This window comes from Dermacentor variabilis, chromosome 4 (genome assembly GCF_050947875.1).
Source record: "Dermacentor variabilis isolate Ectoservices chromosome 4, ASM5094787v1, whole genome shotgun sequence".
Taxonomy (NCBI): Eukaryota; Metazoa; Arthropoda; class Arachnida; order Ixodida; family Ixodidae; genus Dermacentor; species Dermacentor variabilis.
Genome location: NC_134571.1, coordinates 213,044,806 through 213,064,242, shown reverse-complemented (window position 1 = coordinate 213,064,242; position 19,437 = coordinate 213,044,806). Strand labels below are relative to the sequence as shown.

Genomic DNA, 19,437 nt, shown 5'->3' with positions numbered 1-19,437 from the left:
ATCTTTTCCCATCACATCAGTCACTACAAAGACACCTATAACCTTTCACTTTGTAGTTTCGGCTCCCGGCGCGGGAGTTATCTCTATTCCAGATAACAAGACTGGACTCGATTAAAACTCAAAGGAACATTTACTCCACACCGTGTCGAGCGCCGCGCTTCCCGTGGCCCTCCCCCTCTCAGCCCAGTTGTCGCACCAGGATTCTTCGGTAATGCGCATAGGAGGCGCTGCTTGTGGGTTGGCTTTTCTTGGGGATGCTACACGCCCCCCCCCCCCCAGACTTTTATTCAGCCTGCACTTGGCCGACGATGAAATCTGACAAAACCTTCGGCTGGGTATTGCGGGCTTGATGGTTCGGGTTTCGCCGTGCATTCGGTTGGGATGCTTTGTTGTTTGCAAGTTAAGAGGATCTAAACCCTGTCTTGTCACTCTGGGTTACACCTGTTGGAATGATGCAGTCGTCCCAGTCTTCGAGTGCTGGACTATGCTGCTGACCTTTGATACGTTTGAAGAACGACGCATTTCTTAAAACCCTCCTGCCGTCTCGCTCGGCGGTTAGAACTGTCCCTTGAATGCTCGTCACCCTGTAGGGGACATGCTCGTAGGCCGTCTCATGGGAGAGAGGCGAGTGCAGCTTAAGGAGTACCGCGTCTCCCATTTGAATTGTGTGTGGCACAGCGTGTTTTCTGTCATCAGCGTAGTCCTTCATTTGTTGCTTCTTCTTTAGATGTTTCTGCCAGCTCCGCATGCATGCGCTTCTCTGGAACTTCAGGAAGCTTCGTTTTGATCTTTCGTCCGAACAGCAGTTCAGCAGGCGTGAAACCTTTTGTTGAGTGAGGTGTCGCCCTGTAGTTTAGAAGGAATTCGTTTAGCTCCACTTGCCAGTCTCTCTGCTCAGCACCAGCACACTTCAACAGCTTTTTAACGTTTCTCATGAATCTTTCGACCTCTCCATTGGCTTGAGGCCACAGAGGAGTGACGCGATGAAGGTGAATTCCACAAGATTTCATGAACTCTGCAAACTCCTTCCCGGAGAAGGGAGGTCCATTGTCTGTCTTTAGTGTCTGTGCCATTCCGTGTACTGTGAACATTTCGCTTAGTTTCTCCGTCCCAGATTTTGAACTTAGAGAGGAGAGTGCTGCTGTCAGAGGAAAACGCGAGTACTCGTCGACAACCACAAGAACGTACTTGTTGCCAGGTAGGGGGCCAGCAAAGTCTGCTGCCACAGACTACCATGGTCCATTTGGAAGTGGTGTCATGATTAGCAGTGATGTCTTGTTTTCAACCACGGTTCTCTGGCATGCTTCACAGTCTTTTATAGCCACCTCTACTTTCTTGTAAATCCCCGGAAACCACACTTTTTCTCGAATCAATTGCTTGGTCTTCACCACTCCTTGGTGACCTCTGTGCGCTAGGCGAATGACCTGAGCCTGTGCTTGTTCAGGAATTATCAGGCTCGTCCCTCTTTTATCAGTCTCGTTTTCGGCAACTGTGAGCTCGTCCTTGATTTGAGCAAATGGTTTCAGCCTGTCGCTTTTCCACATGTCGTCACAAGTCTTTGGGTTGTTCGTTCGCAGAGCCTTGATCAAAAGCTGCATCTGAGCACCTTCTGCGTATGTTTTTTCGATTTCTTGCAAAGTCAGTGCCTGTGGAACAGCTGATTCCACGACGAAGGGGACAAACTCTTCTATCGCACTTGCTTCTTCACTGGGGACGACAGTGTCGGTAGGTGGTGCATGCCTTGACAGGTAGTCCGCGGGGCTATTCTTCCCTGCAATTTGTTCAATCTCGAAGGTGTAATGCTGGCTCAGTCTCAGTCTCAGGCTCAGTCGTTCAAACCTTGCTGAGAGCTTTGTGCTGGGCTTTCGAATGATAGACACCAAAGGCAGGTGGTCTGTCTTCATCGTGAACTTTCCCCCGGCGAGGTTGATGTGAAAGTGTTCAATAGCTGCCACTATGGCCAACATTTCACGGTGGATGTGGGGATATCCTCTCTCCATTGGTGTCAATGCTCTGCGGAAGTACGCCAGAATGCTGCGGCTTTTGTCGCTTGAATCTTCTTGAGCCAGAACTCCCACTATACCTTCTGGTCCAGCATCAATGAAGACGTGGGTCTCTTTTGTGTCGTCGAAGTATGCTAGGGTGCGCATTCGAGATATTTCTTTCTTCACGTCATCTAGGGCCTTCTGGTGCTCTTCGTTCCAGCAGAATTCTGTGCCGGCATGTGTGAGCTTCCTCAATGGATCCACCATTTGGGCTAAGCGAGGAATGAATCTAGAGCAATGGTTTACCATGCCAAGGAGGCTTCTAACCTCGGTTGGGGTTTTTGGGGCTGTCATTCTGGCTACTGCTTTAACCTTTTCTGGATCCACACTGACTCCTGCAGATGAGAACACGTGTCCAAAAAATTTCAGCTTGTTAGTGCCTAGGACGCACTTGTTTTCATTCAGAGTCAGCCCGGAATCTTCCAGGTGCTTCAACACCAGACGCAGTCTTCGGTCGTGCTCTGTTATGGTGCATCTAGAGATGAGGATGTCGTCACTGACATTGATGATTCCGTCCTCATCCGGGAGTACTTGCCTTATGGTGTCTTGAAAAATCTCTGCGGCGGCATTGACACCAAACAATAGTCTGTTGTATCTCCTCAGACCACAGTGTGTAGAGAACGTTGTTATCACCCTGGATTCTTCAGCAAGCTCGAGCTGATGGTAGCCCTCTTTCAGGTCCAACTTTGAAAAGTAGGCGGCTAAGTTCAGAATGCTGATAACATCTTCTACTGTGGGCATGACGTGTCTTTCTCTAGCAATGGCCACGTTGGCTTCTCGCATGTCGAGACACATTCTGACTTCGTTGGGATCATGGCGTTTGGGAACAATGACGATTGGTGACACCCAAGGTGTTGGTCCTGTTACTTTCTCTATGATGTCTAGCTCCTCCAGGCGTGTGATCTCGGTCTCCAGCGCTTTTCTCATTTGGAAAGGAATGCAACGGTGTTGTCGCCCGACTGGTTGGACATCTTGTGAGATGTTCAGCTTTACTTGAAAGTTCTTGAGCCGACCGACCTTGCCAAACAGCTTCGGAAACTCTGTGCGTCAACACTACTGTGTTCTGTGACCAGCTGAAGTATTGTGATGAGCTTTAGATCAGAGGCTGTCTTGTAGCTCAAAAGCGATCCATGTGTCCCTTTTAGAACGTACACTGTCGCTTCGATGACTTGGTCTAGAGCACGGAACGTTGCAGAGAACTTTCCCATGACTGGGATTTTTTGGGTGACTCCATATGGTACCAGCTTTGTGTTTGTGTGCTCTAGCGGCATCGTCTGTAGGTGCTTTTGCCATGTTGTCACCCCGATGACGTTGATTTTGCTCCAGAATCCACAGAAAACTCAAGTGGTGTGTCGTTGATTTTGACTGTTACCACTGGTAATTCTTGCCTGTGACTCTGCACGTGAAAGACGCAATCCTCCACGCTTGTGTCCTGTTGTGTGCTTGCGGCGGTGCCCGTGACGTCAATGGAGTGTACAGTGAGTCTTTGTCTGCAGAACTTGGCGAAGTGGTTTTTCTTTTGACACTTGTGGCATGTAGCTCCCCATGCTGGAGGGCTCAATTTCCCTCCTTTGTGAGGCCACGCTCCTCCACAACAGCTGCACTTCTCAGCTTGCTTGTTCTCTGGACGATTGCCCGACAGCTTGTGTTCTGACTGGTTGCTCGAAGGCTCACTGCGCCGCCACTGCTTTATCTTTGTGACTTTCTCCACAGGTTCAACGCGCTCGCGGCCTTCCATGCTGGTTGCTTGGAACTCTGCTGTCTCGAGGCTGCGGCCTATTTCCATGATTTTCTCCAGCGTGACATCGCGCTCTCGTAATGCACTGCGGCGCAGCTTAGCTGAATTGCTGCCTTCTATCATTAGCGATACGATTTCTTGTTCTTCGTTCGTAAACTCGCATGTCGCAGCCAACTTTCTGAGTCGGACTTGAAATTGGTCCACTGTTTCTTCGGAGCTTTGTTTTTCTTGACGAAAAACATGCCTCTCGTAGACCGCGTTCTTTCTTGCTGCAAAATGTGCGTTCAGCTTCGCGACTGCCATTTCATAGTCCGTGCCTCGATCCGGAAGCGTCAGAAAAATGTCGTGCACCGCATCTCCTGCGTAGTGCAGCAGCATAGCGCGTTTGCGGGCTGCATTCTGTATGTTTGCTGCTAGAAGAAAGTTGTCAAAACGTGCTTGCCATTTCGTCCACCGCTGGGCGAGCGACGTTGGGTCCGTGTACGGGTCGAATGGCCAGAAGGCGGGCAGCATGGCTTCCTACTTGCGTGGCTTTTTTTTTTCTTGATTGGCGTGCACTGATTTGTTTCTTGGCCTCTTCTGGTGCCGTGTGGACTTCTTGAAGTTGAATGATCCTCGTCGCCAGTTTGTAGTGTCTGTTCCCGGTACGGGAGTTATCTCTATTCCAGATAAGAAGACTGGACTCGAGTAAAACTCAAAGGAACGTTTACTCCACACCGTGTTGAGTGCCGCGCTTCCCGTGGCCCTCCCCCTCTCAGCCCAGTTGTCGCACCAGGATTATTCAGTAATGCGCATAGGGGGCGCTGTTTGTGGGTTGGCTTTTCTTGGCGATGCTACACACTTCATACCTGAGCCCCCGCCAATGTTAAACCGCTATATGTTCAGGAGAGAGAGACTGCAGCAGTGTCTACCGACGCTGATCACACTATTACGGCGACGAAGGCCACTTTATAGTCACACGTAGCGTCGACACACGGGCGCGCTCGGTGCGGCGACGCCACGCCAGTCAACGCGCCTCACTCCGTGGTCCGGCACAAGGCCCGAGCTACGTATCCACCGTCAGTCGGGATGCACTTGGCTGCAGTCGGCGCCACGTGCGACATTCCCCGCCGGCCTCGTCACCCAGAATGCGCCGCGCCCGCGTCTCGTCGAGCAAGATGGCTGCATTTCGTACAAAATGCGTCTAGGTGGTGCGGCGGGGCACACGCGGTGAACTACAGGAGGGTCGGTTTTCGCGCCCCCGTAACGTAACGAACCTGGCGTCGACAACCTCAACCGTCCCTGGCTGACGCGCACGCTGCGCCGGATTAGCAAGTGGCCCAGGGAATTGGAAAAGAAATGTTAGCATATATTTCATCCAGTAATATCATTCGTCTACTCGATCATATAGTCATCTACATCAGTGAATTTGAACGTACAAAATACCTAAGAGATAAAGCTAAATTAGTTTCCAAGCATCCACTCCACTTCAATGCACGTCGACGAAAATTCCCACCTCTGCTTTTCGCAACTGGAATGTTCATTATTTTCATCTACGCTTGACGCACAGCGAATTCAGATAACACTATCTTTGTAGCTCGCCATTCATCTCTGCATTAAGGAAGCGTTTTTTGTGCCAGAGGAAGTGTGTTTAAGAAGTTGCATGCCAGGTTAGGAATGGCGTATAGAGCTGAATGCCTCTTTTCTTTGTATCAACTTACAGGAAATGAAATAAGCGAAGAACGTGAAACAAAATACCGAGAAAGTGGACGTAACAAACACCGACGCAGAGAACTCACCCCAGGCAAAACAAACTGGTCGGTTCGATAAATTTTCATAAGGGCAATTTCCAAACCTCTCCCTTGCAGTAAAGCTGATCGCGATTTCTGATACCTGTAAATTGAGGAGCAAACCATCAATTGGTGAGAAAGTGGGGAGCATATGCTTGTGTCACACACGACTGCTCGTGTTACACAAACACGCTGGACAAGCTGGTAACGTATTGCGGAAACCAAAACGATTCTGGTCATCAGCTACCCGCAAAATGGTCGGCCTGCTCTCAGTAGTCATCGTGCAGGTGATCTTAATTGTTCTCGATGGTTTCATGTGCTGAGAATTGTTCGCAGGTTGCCGATCTTGATCTGGGCACATGTAATATATATCGAAAAACACATGCTGCCTATGTACTTGATGTTGTAAAATAATCTAATTAAGCAAACTACAGCATGCCATCCCAATGATTATTACGATGGAAAGCAAGCGGACTGTCGCATAGCTTCAGTTCATCGTGCAGCTTGATTTATACCCTTTTCTTCCTCAGGACGCGAAAATTTGTTTTCGAGAAAATAACGTATGGCTTATGTTTCAAGCCACAAAAATTTAAGCATAACAATTAGTGTTAGTGTTATTTACGACGAGACCATGTCAACAAAGATAAATGATAAAGGTGAAAAACTGTAAGATTTAATGTCATTTTTTCCGCGGACAACTTCGGACCGGAACAAACTACCGAAGGAAGTTGCCACCAGCTTTCCTTAATTGCTCCAGACGTGTACTCACGTGGCCATGTAATTAATGCGAAAGTGAATATCGATTTCATAGGATGTGTTCTCGTAATTACTAAGCACTGTAATTTATGTTTAATATTGTGTTAAAATTATTGCTTTCTATTATTGTGGTTCATGTTCATTCTTGGAGTGTTTGTTTTCGTGTGTGTGTGTGTTATCAGAATGTTTCATACACATGCTTCCCTTGTATTTTTTTTCTTTCCCCATTGATCGTACGATATCACCCTCCCGCTCCACTGTAATGCCATTTGTGGCGCTATGAATAAAGTGACAGATAAACTGACTAAATAAATAAATAACTGCCGCATGTCTACACATGATATACGTCCAGTACTATAAAATATGAGCTACTAAGCGCGACCGCGTTACTGTAGCGTTGTAACTATTTCTGAGCGCGATTTTACATTCTGGGGACGTTTAGCTATGTACCTCCTTACACGTAAATATAGGTAGTCCCACCTGCTAATGATGAAGAGGACGTAATGGTTGGGTCCCCAACGTGGAAGTGCGCCTTTTCCTTTTAGGCCGGTCCTTCCTGCGGGATTGCTGCAAATACAAATATCCTCAGAATAACCATCAACATGAGAACTACCAACAAATTTATGTTGCATACAAAGGTTTAACACAGTAATCATTAGAAAACTCACTGCCCTTCCACTCTGTCAAGAAGGATCACCAGCGAAGCTGTGTACGTGGGCCCCCTCAATGGCGAACAGCACCTGAGCCGCGGGTCCGCCGAGCGTTATCTTCGGGATCTGGCGCACGTATGGGGAGAGCTTGACGCCTGCTTCAGCTCCACCCCGAGTTGGCCGGTTATTGCACTGTATTCGGGATCGGCCCACGTATTTGCAATTCTTAACGCTTGTTTACCTTCATCCGCGCGTCAGCCCGGCATCGTACTATCTTGGGGATTCGCCCACGTATTGTGTCTAGACAGGGACACGATCCTTCGGAACTAACCCTTAACAACTTCGCTGTAAAATGTTTATCAAATTCTGCTATAGTGAACCAGCCTTTGTAACACATGTTCTTAGCACGAACGTTGTAGAAAAACTAGCTGACTGCTTGCCTTCTATAGGCTGGGCTTGGCACTAGAAGGTGAAGGCACACGAGAGGGAAACATTTTATTGACACGACAGAATTTCACTCTTTCCTCGCTAATGGTCGTACGGTTACGTATCGTTACACTGCCACGACTAAAGAAACGCAACCACTGCGATAGTCAAAATAGGATGGATTTCGTCGGAAACAAGGTTTGTGCTACAACGTCCAGCATACCGAGAAATACATGCGCGAACCCTGTTCTTCATCGCAGAGTACAGACCTTATGCCTTTGAGAATGGCAGCACCTCACCTCGCACACAAGTAACTCTCAAGGAATGAAACACAGCCAAAAAGTGGCAAATATTACACTCCAATTCTGTTCCATTTCGCTGTTTCGCATTGGTACGAGCGGCGCCCAGGCTGCGTTATCACCAGGATTGGCTTGTTACTAATAGTCGACGATAAGAATGGAATATATTCAAATAAAAGAAATCCCGCTGTTATACCTGGCCAGAGCTCTTGAATGACGCCATAACCTTCCTGGAATCTATTCCAAACAAGGCAATGAGAGTAGCATCTGTGCGCTTAACCAATGTCCTGTGAGGTACCAGAACACGGTTAATATGTTTTTAGCATACTTCAGGAGCAATGCGCAATTTACAACACTCACGCGTGAGCTTCCTTTTAATGAAACACATCAGTTTTCAGATTTTCACGGAGTTTAGGCATAATCACGCTTGTTGCAGTTATCTGCCTCGAGTACAAAACGAACTTCTGTCGTATGGCTATGTGCAATCGAAGGTTGTAAACTGCAACATCGCCTCATTTACTTAGATTCCGCTCTGCTGAAATGAGGTTTTTGCTATATGGAGGCAAGTTTGTCCAATCAGCAAACATGTTGTGGGGCATGCATGATATTTTTTTTGCCAGAATTATGGCTCAGCAAAAGGACGGGGACAAAAGAACCAGCACTAAGAGGCGCACGCTTCAAACTATGTTATTTTCAGAAAAAGATACACTGTACATACAGCACATGCGCATAAGAATAATCGAAAGTGATCTCTTAGGAAGTTATATTTTTTAACATCGTTAACAATACATGCCTCACTTACTCATGAATCACTTTTTCTTCATCACAAGATACGCCTCAGCCAGATCACGCGGCGTTGCATGACAACTTTCAGAATTATTTTAGAATTCAATTTAGAATCATTAGAACTTCATTTTAGAATTCGAGTCGTCAATTGTGCAGCTTCACAAGAGCAAGGTTTACATTGATTAGGAAGATGCAATCCAGTTTCATTTCTCATGGACAGTGCATGCTCTAGTAAGTGATCACTTCTGCCCCGGCCAATCTGTTCCTCTATATTTTACCACTGATTGACAAACTTTCACAAATTACTCCGTCATAATTACTCATGTCTATTTTTGTTCCACCGTCCCTCGTCCATATCGCGCTACAAGTCTGGTAAAAAAATCTCAATCGTAACCACGTGGGATGGGACTGCACCTGCGGCCGCTGGCCACTTGAACGAGAACAACGAATCGCTTACTGGTACGCGCGCTGTCCCAGTGTCAACAATTATTAAATGAACAGCGTTTTGCAAGGCCTCGCCTGTTCACTTCTTGACATTCTCCTGGTGGAGGAGCTGGATACGTAGATGACATATTCAACATAGCCTACCCCATACACCAGCCCAGCGACTAGCTCGACTGAGCTTACTCCTGTACACGTAAGTCCAAGCCGTAGCCTTCATGAGCTCCAGCCAAAGCACACTCTGCTACCTCAGCGTGCGAGACGATCAATCGGCCACCTTGCACCGCTACCGCTCCAGCGCAGTGCGTCGTCAGTCAACTCCGGACGCCGCATTCGATTCATGAAGGCGCTTTTGAAGACGCTGACGACTAGCTGGACTACTTCGAGCGGGTCGCCAACTTTAATAACTATAAAGAGGAGCGACAGCTTGACGGTGGGTATTTCGCTCTTGAGGACACGAGGACGTGGTTCCATACCCACGAGGCGACGTCCACATGATGGGAAGAACTTTGTTGTCACATTCTCAACACCTTTGCAAATGCGAACAGAAAGAAGAAAGCTAAATTGGCTATCCAGGCAAGGATTCAAAGCCCGAAAGGCTGCATTACCCCTCATGTAGAAGTCGTGGCTTGGCTCATCGAACGTGTGGACGCCTCTATGCTAGAAGTTAAACAAGCACGTCTCCTACACTCTAAGAAGTATTCCGGGGAAAACGGGAGTAACTGGGCAGTTAGTCCTAAAAAGGGCGCTTTCGTCCCTCAAGGGAGTAACTGCATGGATGTGCGTGCCGTGTGCAAATTTTGGAGAGTAAGTGTTTAGTCCCTGGTCGGAAAGAGAGCAACGGGAGGACGAACGGCAACAGTTACTCCCCATGTGCTCCGCTGTTTCCGTCCGCGTCGTGGAGTGATGCGGCAAAAACTGTATTGTCTATAAATCGTGAATAGTTCGAAGTTCGTGCACTGTTTATTGAACGACATACAAAGCAGCACTTTGCCTCTTCGTGAGAAAATTGCGTGAAATATAAAGTTGGAATGTGAAGAGCCATGCCCTTAATGCGCGCACCATGAGTGAGCGATACACATTAAACGCGCAAGTCATTGATAGACGGCTAGATTTTGCTGGTCAATAGTACCTAAGTTCATTCCGTTCCAAGGAGATTACGAACTCAACTGAAGCGATGTGTAGCTCAAACGGGACACACTAAGCGACAAAGCAATTGTCCGTCTCTGTCGTCTTATGTGCCCCTTTTGAGCTCGCTACACGTTTACATCGCGTAGTGCCTCAGTTTTAGGCCCCCTAAGAATACTCGGGTAGATTTCTTTTCGCACTCGCTTATTGTTGCAAGTACACTCAACGTTACACTCTCCCCGCACAGGATACACACAAAATGCCGAATCGCTTGTACGTTGCCGCACCTGCGTGCCGATGCTTAACCTGTCTCAATTTCCTACCCCGGTCAACCAATCTGCCGTGGTGCAGTGGTTAGAGTAGCTGACTTGTGAGCCCGAGGACGTGAGTTCGAATCCTACTTTCGGGCACGTTTTTTTTTGCTTTTTTTTCAGCTCAGTGATCTTTTTTATTAGCGTATAAATGCCTAATTTCATTAATTCCACCTTTGCGGAGCATCGGAAATAATGGCCGTTACTCCCTTGAGGAGCATCGGAAAAGAGCAACTGTTAGTCCTCAGAGGAGTAACGGCATGGGGAGTAACATTTCATCCCCTCGCACTTACCCCCTAAAGGGAGGAATGGTTGTGGCAGATCAGTTGCTCCCCAAAAGGAGTAACCTCAATACCCCATTTCCTCCTTTTCTTCTTAGAGTGTAATGCGAGGTGTCAAGCGAGAAATCTTTTCCGACCGCACTCGCATCGCGCCGACGACGCTTGCAGACTTTCTCGCGGAAGTCACGACTATGAAAAAACCCCTTCAACAGCGCGCCAGGCAGTGCAACCGCGACGTCATGGTTCCAAGTAACTTCAGTGCCGCCTCTCTAGGCAAAGATACAGCGCCTAACGAGAGCTGATCAAGGCTGCCATAAGGAAGTAACTCCAGATGATGCGGGTAGCATATCCGCCCGTAGTACAACATTCCAGGGCTTAAATTTAACGTGCCGTGATGAGGCAGGCCGTGCAAGTTACTGAACTGTACGAGGTGCCACAGAAGTGGTAGCATGTTACATATGCGGACGTTTGGAGCGTCCTACGATACGCGATACTTGTAGCTTTGTACAACTCAATGAACAAACGGAAGTAGGCTTCAGGCATCTCAGCCCGCCGTCCTTCGCTGATGCGCAACGATCGACGACTGGCGAACCCCGGACCACAGACCTCCTTGTTATCATAGTGATGTAGTCGTACACATCTGCAGAACATGTCCTTACGCCAAGTGGACCTCCGAGGGTTTTTTTCAAACGGACCTCATCCGCGACCTGGGAAGAACGAGAGCTTCCTCGCGAACAATCGTAAGTCGTTCGAAGAACGACGGCATAAACCCCATTGGTTGTCACCTCGACCAGTAAAATGTCACGAAGTCAACAAGCAATTCCTTGGCAAAATGCTGTTCTTTTAATAATGGCTGACATTCGGAAATCACGCGTGCCACTACACGCTTCGTCGTCCTCACTCAAGTGCACGGCGGCGGCATTTTCCAACCTATCTCGTGTCATTATAACTAGACATTTCAAAGCAAGGTCTTCGCTGGTCACGAGTGTGGTCGCCACGTGCGTTCCTGGGAACTTGTCGGGCATCTACACATTGACTGCATCGTAAATGGCACAGACAGAAGATTTGCTTCCAGTTTCTGGACACGCTGTTGTGCTAACTAAAACGCCGAGTAGCTTGCGTATAGCGCTGACATACGGTAGAAATCAGAAGAGATTTAATAGATATAAGATAGAATAGGTATAAAACACTGGCTAATCATATTTATTTTTAGGAATCCGAAAACTTGCAAAACAAAGCAGCTAGTTTTCTACTCGTTAAAGGAGTGTTTCGATCTAGCTTCACTGGAAACTAGAAGGAAATATTGCAGCCTAAAATTTTTTCCTAAAAAGTTTACTGCACTTGAACAAACTGTACAAGATTAATTCAGCAAATGCGCAATGTATTTGTACGCGTTCGTCACGATGTAAAAGTTTAGTTTCCGTGTATACGCGGGCATCAAATTGTGTTTTCTATTCCAAGCCTCGTCATTAAAGAGTGGAACTCCTTTCCAAAATCTCTCGCTTCAATTGCTGGCCCTGATGCATTCACGGAGAAACGTTGACAAGCCTTAGGTGTTAATATTTAAACTAACCACAGCTGAAACAATGCGCACGCAGTTTGACGTTCTTTGCACTTTATTCACACATAGCCGCAATTATTTGCTTATTTTTTCAAATTTTTTGCGCAGTATTTATTTCCATAAATTTCTGCGCCTAATAATGATTCGAATACTTTTTAATATACGACAGCCTTACAGTTGAGTGGTACAATAGAGCATTTAGAATGAACGAACATGAAAACGAAAGTTTAAGAAAAATCGAGGTAGGAGGATAGGACGTTGTAGAATCAACTGCATAAATAAAAGAGTTAAGGGTAAATTGAGGGTACACTAGCCAGTGGATTGAACGCACACTAGCCGGTAACAAATGCCAAATGTATATTGTTCTGGCGTAGAAACTGTTCTTAAGTGTATTAATATATGGGTAGAAAGGCTGCAGAATAATTTCGTGCAAGCTTCTGGTAGAAATTTTCTTAGGAGGTGTTAAGCGCGCACAGTTTGAGAGACAGGAGAAAGAATTATTGATATTGCAGAAAAATTTAAGGGAGTTGACATCACGCCGCGATGATAGTGGTATCAAGTTCAAGAAAGAAAGAGTATAAGAGGGTGAGAAGTATCGGTATAATTTGTGGCATATAAAGCGCATACATTTTTTTTCTGCACAGATTCGATTTTACTAACCTCGCACTGGTACAAAGGTATCAGACAACCGAGTAATACTCATGTATAGGCCGGATTCGCGTGTTATATGGCAGTTGCTTTCTGCCTTTAAGAGTGGCAGAAAGAATGACATTTATATATATCCAAGTTTTTGAAGTGCTATACCGCTTACCATAAGTACACTTTCTGACCATGATATGGTATTTGTAGAAACAACACCTAGGTATTTATCCTTATACAATATATAGTTGTTAGTTGTTAGTTGATCTATAGTTGTATAGTTGTTGAATGTGTAATGAACCAGACGCGCCCTTGTGTATGTGCCGACTGACGAGGAAGACGAAGGACCGTGCCTTGATCGCTAGTGAGCCCCGTGCTACGGACAGCACTTGCAGTGCCTTTACCTAGCGTTCCACAACGTTGTGAACGACAATTCACCTCGTCGCATTTGGTGGAGGTTGCTGAGATTCTTCGCCTCGTCCTGGAGCTGCGCACTCAAACCCTGCCTACAAGATCACCCTTCACTATGCCTGATCCCGCCACCTCGTTGCCTGCACCACCGGCTGCCACTGTCATCTGCGCCGGCGTCACTTGTCAACTCGACCCACCCATCTTCATTGGGACCGCCGAACACGACGTTGAAGACTGGCTGTCATCGTACGAACGCGTAAGTGCCCATAACAAATGGGATGTCCAGTCTAAGCTGACACACGTGCCTTTCTACCGCACCGACGTAGCCAAACTTTTGTTCCTCAACCACGAATCTGACTTTACAAGCTGGTCCGTGTTTAAAACTCTTTTTGCCGAAGTGTTTGATCGCCCAGCTGGGCGTAAGCTACGCGCTGAACAGCGCCTACGCCAGCGCGCACATCAGCGTGGAGAGACATTCCCCAGCTACATCGAAGACGTTCTAGATTTGTGCAAGCGGGTAAATTCCAGTATGTCACAGGATGACAAGATCAAACATATCCTCAAGGGCATCGAGGACGGCGCGTTCGAGATGCTGCTGGGCAAAAGCCCACCTAGCGTATCCGTCCTCATTAACCTCTGCCAGAGCTTTGACGAACAGCGCCGCCAACGTTGCATCGCCCGCCAGAACATTCAGAACGCCCATTCTGTCTCGAGCATCGCGCTTTCTCCGGACATGACCAACTAGACCCTCTCAAAGCATATAAAAGATTTTATTCGTGAAGAGGTGGCCAGGCAGCTCTCGCTGCTGCCTCACAGCGACGCACCTACGGCAGCTTTGCATCCAATGCTGCAGCACGCCATCCAACCTGAGATATCCGAAGCGCTTCCTGCAGCTCCTACGACCCCTCCCCCCCACCCAATCCTATGAGTGTGCTGCTTTCCCATACCGACTTTACCACTCATCCTACGTCGCTCCCGCTCAGTTATCCAGCCGTGGTTGCACGGTCACCAGCGCCGACAGCTTCCTTTTCATCGCATGTGCATCCGTCTTCATTTCCAGTTGCCCGAGCGTCACCACAGTTTTTTCGTCCAACCGAGACGTGGCGCACAATAGACAACCGGCCTATCTGCTTCGCCTGTGGCATTGCTGGCCATCTGGCGCACTTTTGTCGCCGACGCGCCCCAAATACACGTACCACCTTCGACACGTCCCGCTACGTGCCGCAATACGCCGCCACGCCTCCATTTTCACCGCGACATCTTGATACTGATTGCCGGTCAAAAACTCGGCCTTCCGCTTCCCCTCGTCGCCGTTTGATTTCACCCCTGCGTCGTCGATTCCCACTGAAAAGGGAAACTGACTGGTGCAATTCCCGAGGCAAGAACTGGAAGTACATCGACGTTTTCAAGCCCTCATTCTTCGCCGCAAAATGTTATTACCGTATTTGTAGAGGGAGCACTCGCAGTGGCACTAGTCGATACCGGAGTAGCCGTTTCCGTCATTAACGAGAACCTTGGTCGCAAATTACGAAAAGTGACTACAGCTCCCTCTGGCCTGGTGCTCGCCACTGCCAGCGCGCAGCGAATTCACCCTTCAGCTGTATGCACGGCCCGTGCCGTCATAAACGACGTTCTCTACATAATCGAGTGTTTCGTGCTACCATCGTGCACTCACGACCTCATCCTTGGTTGGGATTTCCTGTCGCGCCATCATGCTGTCATTGACTGTTCGGTAGCAGAAGTGTTGCTTTTACCACAATGTCAATCATTGCTGACCAGCTCTCATCACTTTGCCGACAAACTCATTGCAATGCCGACACAACCGTACACCCTGAGTCGTTGATGGCTGTTCTCCTGTCGTCTGATGCCGCATCTGACGCCACTGTAGTGTTCACGCCGTCCGATTTGTTCGCTCAGCGCAATCGCATTGTTCTTCCGTTTGCCGTGCTTACTATAGCATCTGGGTCAACTGTGATTCTGGTCACCAACTACTACCAGTACCCGATCAGCCTACTGCGTGGGGAGACCGTAAGATACTTCCAGGCAGTCGACTACGTTGACAATCTCTATGTTCCTACCGACTACCTCCGTCACGTTGACGCCATCGATTCGGTCTCAGACTTATCACCTTCAGTGGGTTTTGACAACGACATCGACCCTGCTCTTTCCCCATCTCATCTCCGCCAACTTCTCACTCTCCTTCACAAGTTTCTCTCTTCTTTCGACTGTCATCAGACATCATTGGGCCGTGCCACCGGTGTTTCTCACATTATCGACACCGGTTCCCACTCCCCCTTGCGACAGCGCCCATATCGTGTCTCCGCTGAAGAGCGCCGAATCATCACAGAGCAATTGCACGATATGCTCAAACGTGGAGTCACCCGCCCCTCTCACAGACCTTGGTCTTCACCTGTCGTATTGGTAAGAAAAAAAGATGGCTCCATTCGCTTTTGTGTCGACTACAGACGCCTAAACAAGATAACAAGGAAATACATTTATAGTCAAAATGCAGTGGGGATGAACTGTTAGTAAATGGCATTACTACTGTTTAAGTAAAATTGGTATTCATCGGCCAGGTTTCGAACCGGCCGCACAACATGCTTGAGTTTACAAGCCTCTCGCTGTTTTGTCGGGACTTGATTACGTCATACAGTACACAGTCATCAGCATACAAACGGACCTTAGATGGCATGTTATTTGCGAGATGATTAATATAGACGAAAAATATTGATGGGCCGAGTACTGAGCCGTCTGGCACACCAAAAGATACTCTAGCAGTGGAGCAGTTCACAGAAGAAAAGCTAACGTATTGTGAGTGATGCGTGAAGAAACTACAAATCCACTCTACTAGTTGAGGGTTCTGGAGAGTTCTAGTAAGCTTTAGCATGGGTTTAGAGTGAAGGAAAGCATGAAATACCATAGAGAAATCAATGAAGTACGCAGTGTAATTTCGGCTCCTGCTGGCGGCACTTCATCTACGCAAGCGTCTCCGCCTGCAGCCCCGACCTACGTCACCGTTTCCTCCCTTCAGGATCCTGCTGTTTTCACCGGAGTCGGCAGTCCTGATGTTGACGACTGGCTCCGCTTATACGAACGTGTCAGCACCAGTCACAGGTGGGATCCAGCTATTATGCTTTCCAACAGTCGTTTCTACCTTGACGGAACTCCACTGGCATAGTTTTCGACTCACGAAGAGGAGATTTCGAGCTGGAATGTCTTCAAACAAAAGCTCCGCGACCTTTTTCCCAATCCGTTTGGTCCTCAAGTCAATGCCACGAAAGCCCTTGCCACACGTGTACAGACGTCGACCGAGTCCTACGTTTCGTACATTCTCGACATCTTGGCCCTTTGTGCCAAGGCTGACCCGAACATGTCTGAGGACGATAAGGTTAATTTACTGGTGTTTACAAACGCCACCAACATCGATACGATACTCAAGGAGTGCCACAGTCTCGAGCCTGCTAAAAGCCGCCGATTATCCCAGCACATGACACGACTTCCAGCACAGCTGCTACGTCATCTTGTGACCACCTCTTCCACCAGCCGTCGCGATGTGACAACTTGACCCACATCAACCTTCGTAAGGTCGAAGCAGCACAACCGGCGGACTCTTCATTGCCATCACCTGATCATTCTTCGGGGACAATCTCCTTCATCCAAGCCATCATCTGTCAAGAGTTGTCCAACGTCGCCCTGCAATCCGTTCGTTCCGTGCGCTCGGAACCTCTTTCTCCACGCACGTCCGCACCCCGCTCTTCTTACTCCTCTTATGGACAGCGCAACTCCTCCGAATGGCGAACAGTGGACGACAAGCCGATCTGTTTTTCCTGCGGACACATTGGACATGTCGCTCGCCACTACCGCAATCGCTGGACTTATCCGACGCACTATTGTCCTGATTAACACTCTCGTCCTTCTAGCGCGTCCTTTACCTTCGCTCCTTCTATGCCCGCCACATCATTGGACCCTGCGACACCTTTGGCACGACCCTGCTACTCCCACTCGCCTTCTCCCTCCCGCCGTCAATCTCGTTCACCCCTGTCACGCCGTGCTCCTTCTCCGACCTACTCACCATACCCCCAACCGGAAAACTAGAAAGTGCAGCTTCTCGAGGTGAAGCTGCAATGACGACATTGGCACGAAATCCTCGCTTCACCTTACCCACGAACAAGAATCATTTGGACGTTCTCGTCGACAATATTCCTGTGTGCGCGTTGATTGACACCGGGGCGAATGTGTCCATTATGAGTGTTGCTCTTCGCCGTCGGCTCAAGAAAGTTCTTACGGCTGCCCCGAACCGAGTTATACAAGTCCCCGATGGAAGAATTGTCGCCATTGTTGGCATATGCTCTGCCCGACTCACCATTGCTGAGAGACACACCGTCGTCCTCTTCACCGTCATCGAGCATCAATTGCCCTCACAAACTCATTCTCGGTCTTGATTTCCTTGCCAATTATTCTGCCCTCATTGTCTGTTCGGTCGGCTCACTTTGCCTTGACTTGCCTCTCCTTGCCGACCCTGTGGACCCACCTCCTAACCATCTGAGCTGCATGGATTTTATTCGCCTACCGCCTCGCTCTGTGACACACGTCGACTTATGCTCCTCACAAGCTGTAGCTGATCGCAATTACGTGGTCGCACGAATTCCGGTCGTTACACTTACACATGGTGTTACCTTGCCGCACACTGGGCTGACAATTACTGGCAACCGCACCTGCCTTCGCCTTGTCAATTTCGCGCTAACCGCGCAAGTTCTGCCTCAGGGGATCTCATTGGAAATAATTAGCGCTTTGCGAGATGATGAGCTTGAGCCATTTACAGAGGAAGATTGTTACAGCTCCGTCCATATTGTGACGTCATTGCACGGTACTGACGTCGATATTAAGAAGATGGTTTCTTTTGACCTTACACCTGCTCAAGCTGAAGCCCATTGCCACGTTCTTGAAGGCTATCACGACATTTTCGACTTTCTCAATCGATCCTTAGTTCCAACGTCCGTTGTTACCCATCGCATAAATACTGGCGATGCGAACCATATTCACCGACGTCCATATCGTGTTTCTGCCTCGGAACGAGATGTTATCCAACATGAAGTAAAAAAGGTGCTTAAAAAGGACATTATAGAGCCTTCCTGTAGTCCCTGGGCTTCTGCCATCGTACTTGTCAAAAAGAAGGATGGAAGAAGGCGTTTTTGTGTAGATTATAAAAGAATAATGGGGTTTTACGTGCCAAAACGACTTTCTGATTATGAGGCACGCCGTAGTGGAGGAATCCGGAAATTTCGACCACCTGGGGTTCTTAACGTGCACCTAAATCTAAGAACACGGGTGTTTTCGCATTTCGCCCCCATCGAAATGCGGCCGCCGTGGCCGGAATTCGAGCCCGCGACCTCGTGCTCAGCAGCCTAACACTATAGCCACTGAGCAACCATGGCGGGTTTTGTGTAGATAATCGCCACGATAACAATATCACAAAAAAGGACGTGTAACCTTTGTCGCGTATTGGTGACGCTCTAGACTGCTTGTACGGTGCCACCTATTTCTATTCTATCGACTTGCGGTCCGGCTACTGGCAAATATCTGTCGACGACACGGACCGAGAGAAGACTGCATTTGCTACCCCTGACGGCCTTTATCAGTTCAAGGCGATGCCTTTCGGTCTCTGTAACGCGCCCGCCACCTTCGAACGAATGATGGGCTGTTTGCTTCAGGGGTTCATGTTGTCCACCTGTTTGTGCTATCTGGACGACGTCATGTTATATTCGCCCACATTCGAAACGCATCTAGACCGTCTTTCAGCCATTCTTGACGCGTTCCACCTCGCCGGTCTCCAGTTGAACTCGTTAAAATGTCACTTCGCTCACCGCCAAATCACCGTCCTTGGACACCTCGTGGACGCCAGAGGCTCTCCACCTGATCCGGACAAAATTCGAGCCGTTACGAACATTCCTGTGCCGAAGTCTACCAAGGACGTTCGTAGTTTCGTAGGGCTGTGCTCTTATATACGACGGTTTGTGAAGGATTTTGCGACCATCCCATGTCCCCTTACCGACCACTTGAAGAAAGACGCCCCTTTTTCTTGGGTCCTGACCATGCCGCACCTTTTTCGCAGCTCACTACTGTCCTTAATTACTACGCCTGCAATTCTGGCGCACTTTGACCCGTCTGTCCCAACGGAACTGATGTCCGAACATCA

The 19,437-nt window shown here is 48.4% G+C and overlaps 2 protein-coding genes across 2 annotated transcripts in view; both read right to left on the bottom strand.

Moving 5' to 3' along the window:
* LOC142578515 (transient receptor potential cation channel subfamily M member-like 2) overlaps nt 1-19,437 on the bottom strand; it is a 442,858-nt gene that overhangs the window by 39,677 nt on the left and 383,744 nt on the right. The window contains exons 27-28 of the mRNA XM_075687892.1: nt 6,789-6,875; nt 5,562-5,655 (exon numbers count right to left, since the gene is read on the bottom strand). Of these exons, the coding sequence (XP_075544007.1) occupies nt 5,562-5,655; nt 6,789-6,875 (181 nt within the window). The remainder of the gene's footprint in view (nt 1-5,561; nt 5,656-6,788; nt 6,876-19,437) is intronic.
* On the bottom strand, nt 3,343-4,886 carry LOC142577672 (uncharacterized). The gene is made up of 2 exons (XM_075687141.1): nt 4,833-4,886; nt 3,343-4,302 (listed from the first exon to the last, which is right to left on the bottom strand). The coding sequence occupies exons 1-2, from the start codon at nt 4,884-4,886 to the stop codon at nt 3,343-3,345; spliced, it is 1,014 nt and encodes a 337-aa protein (XP_075543256.1).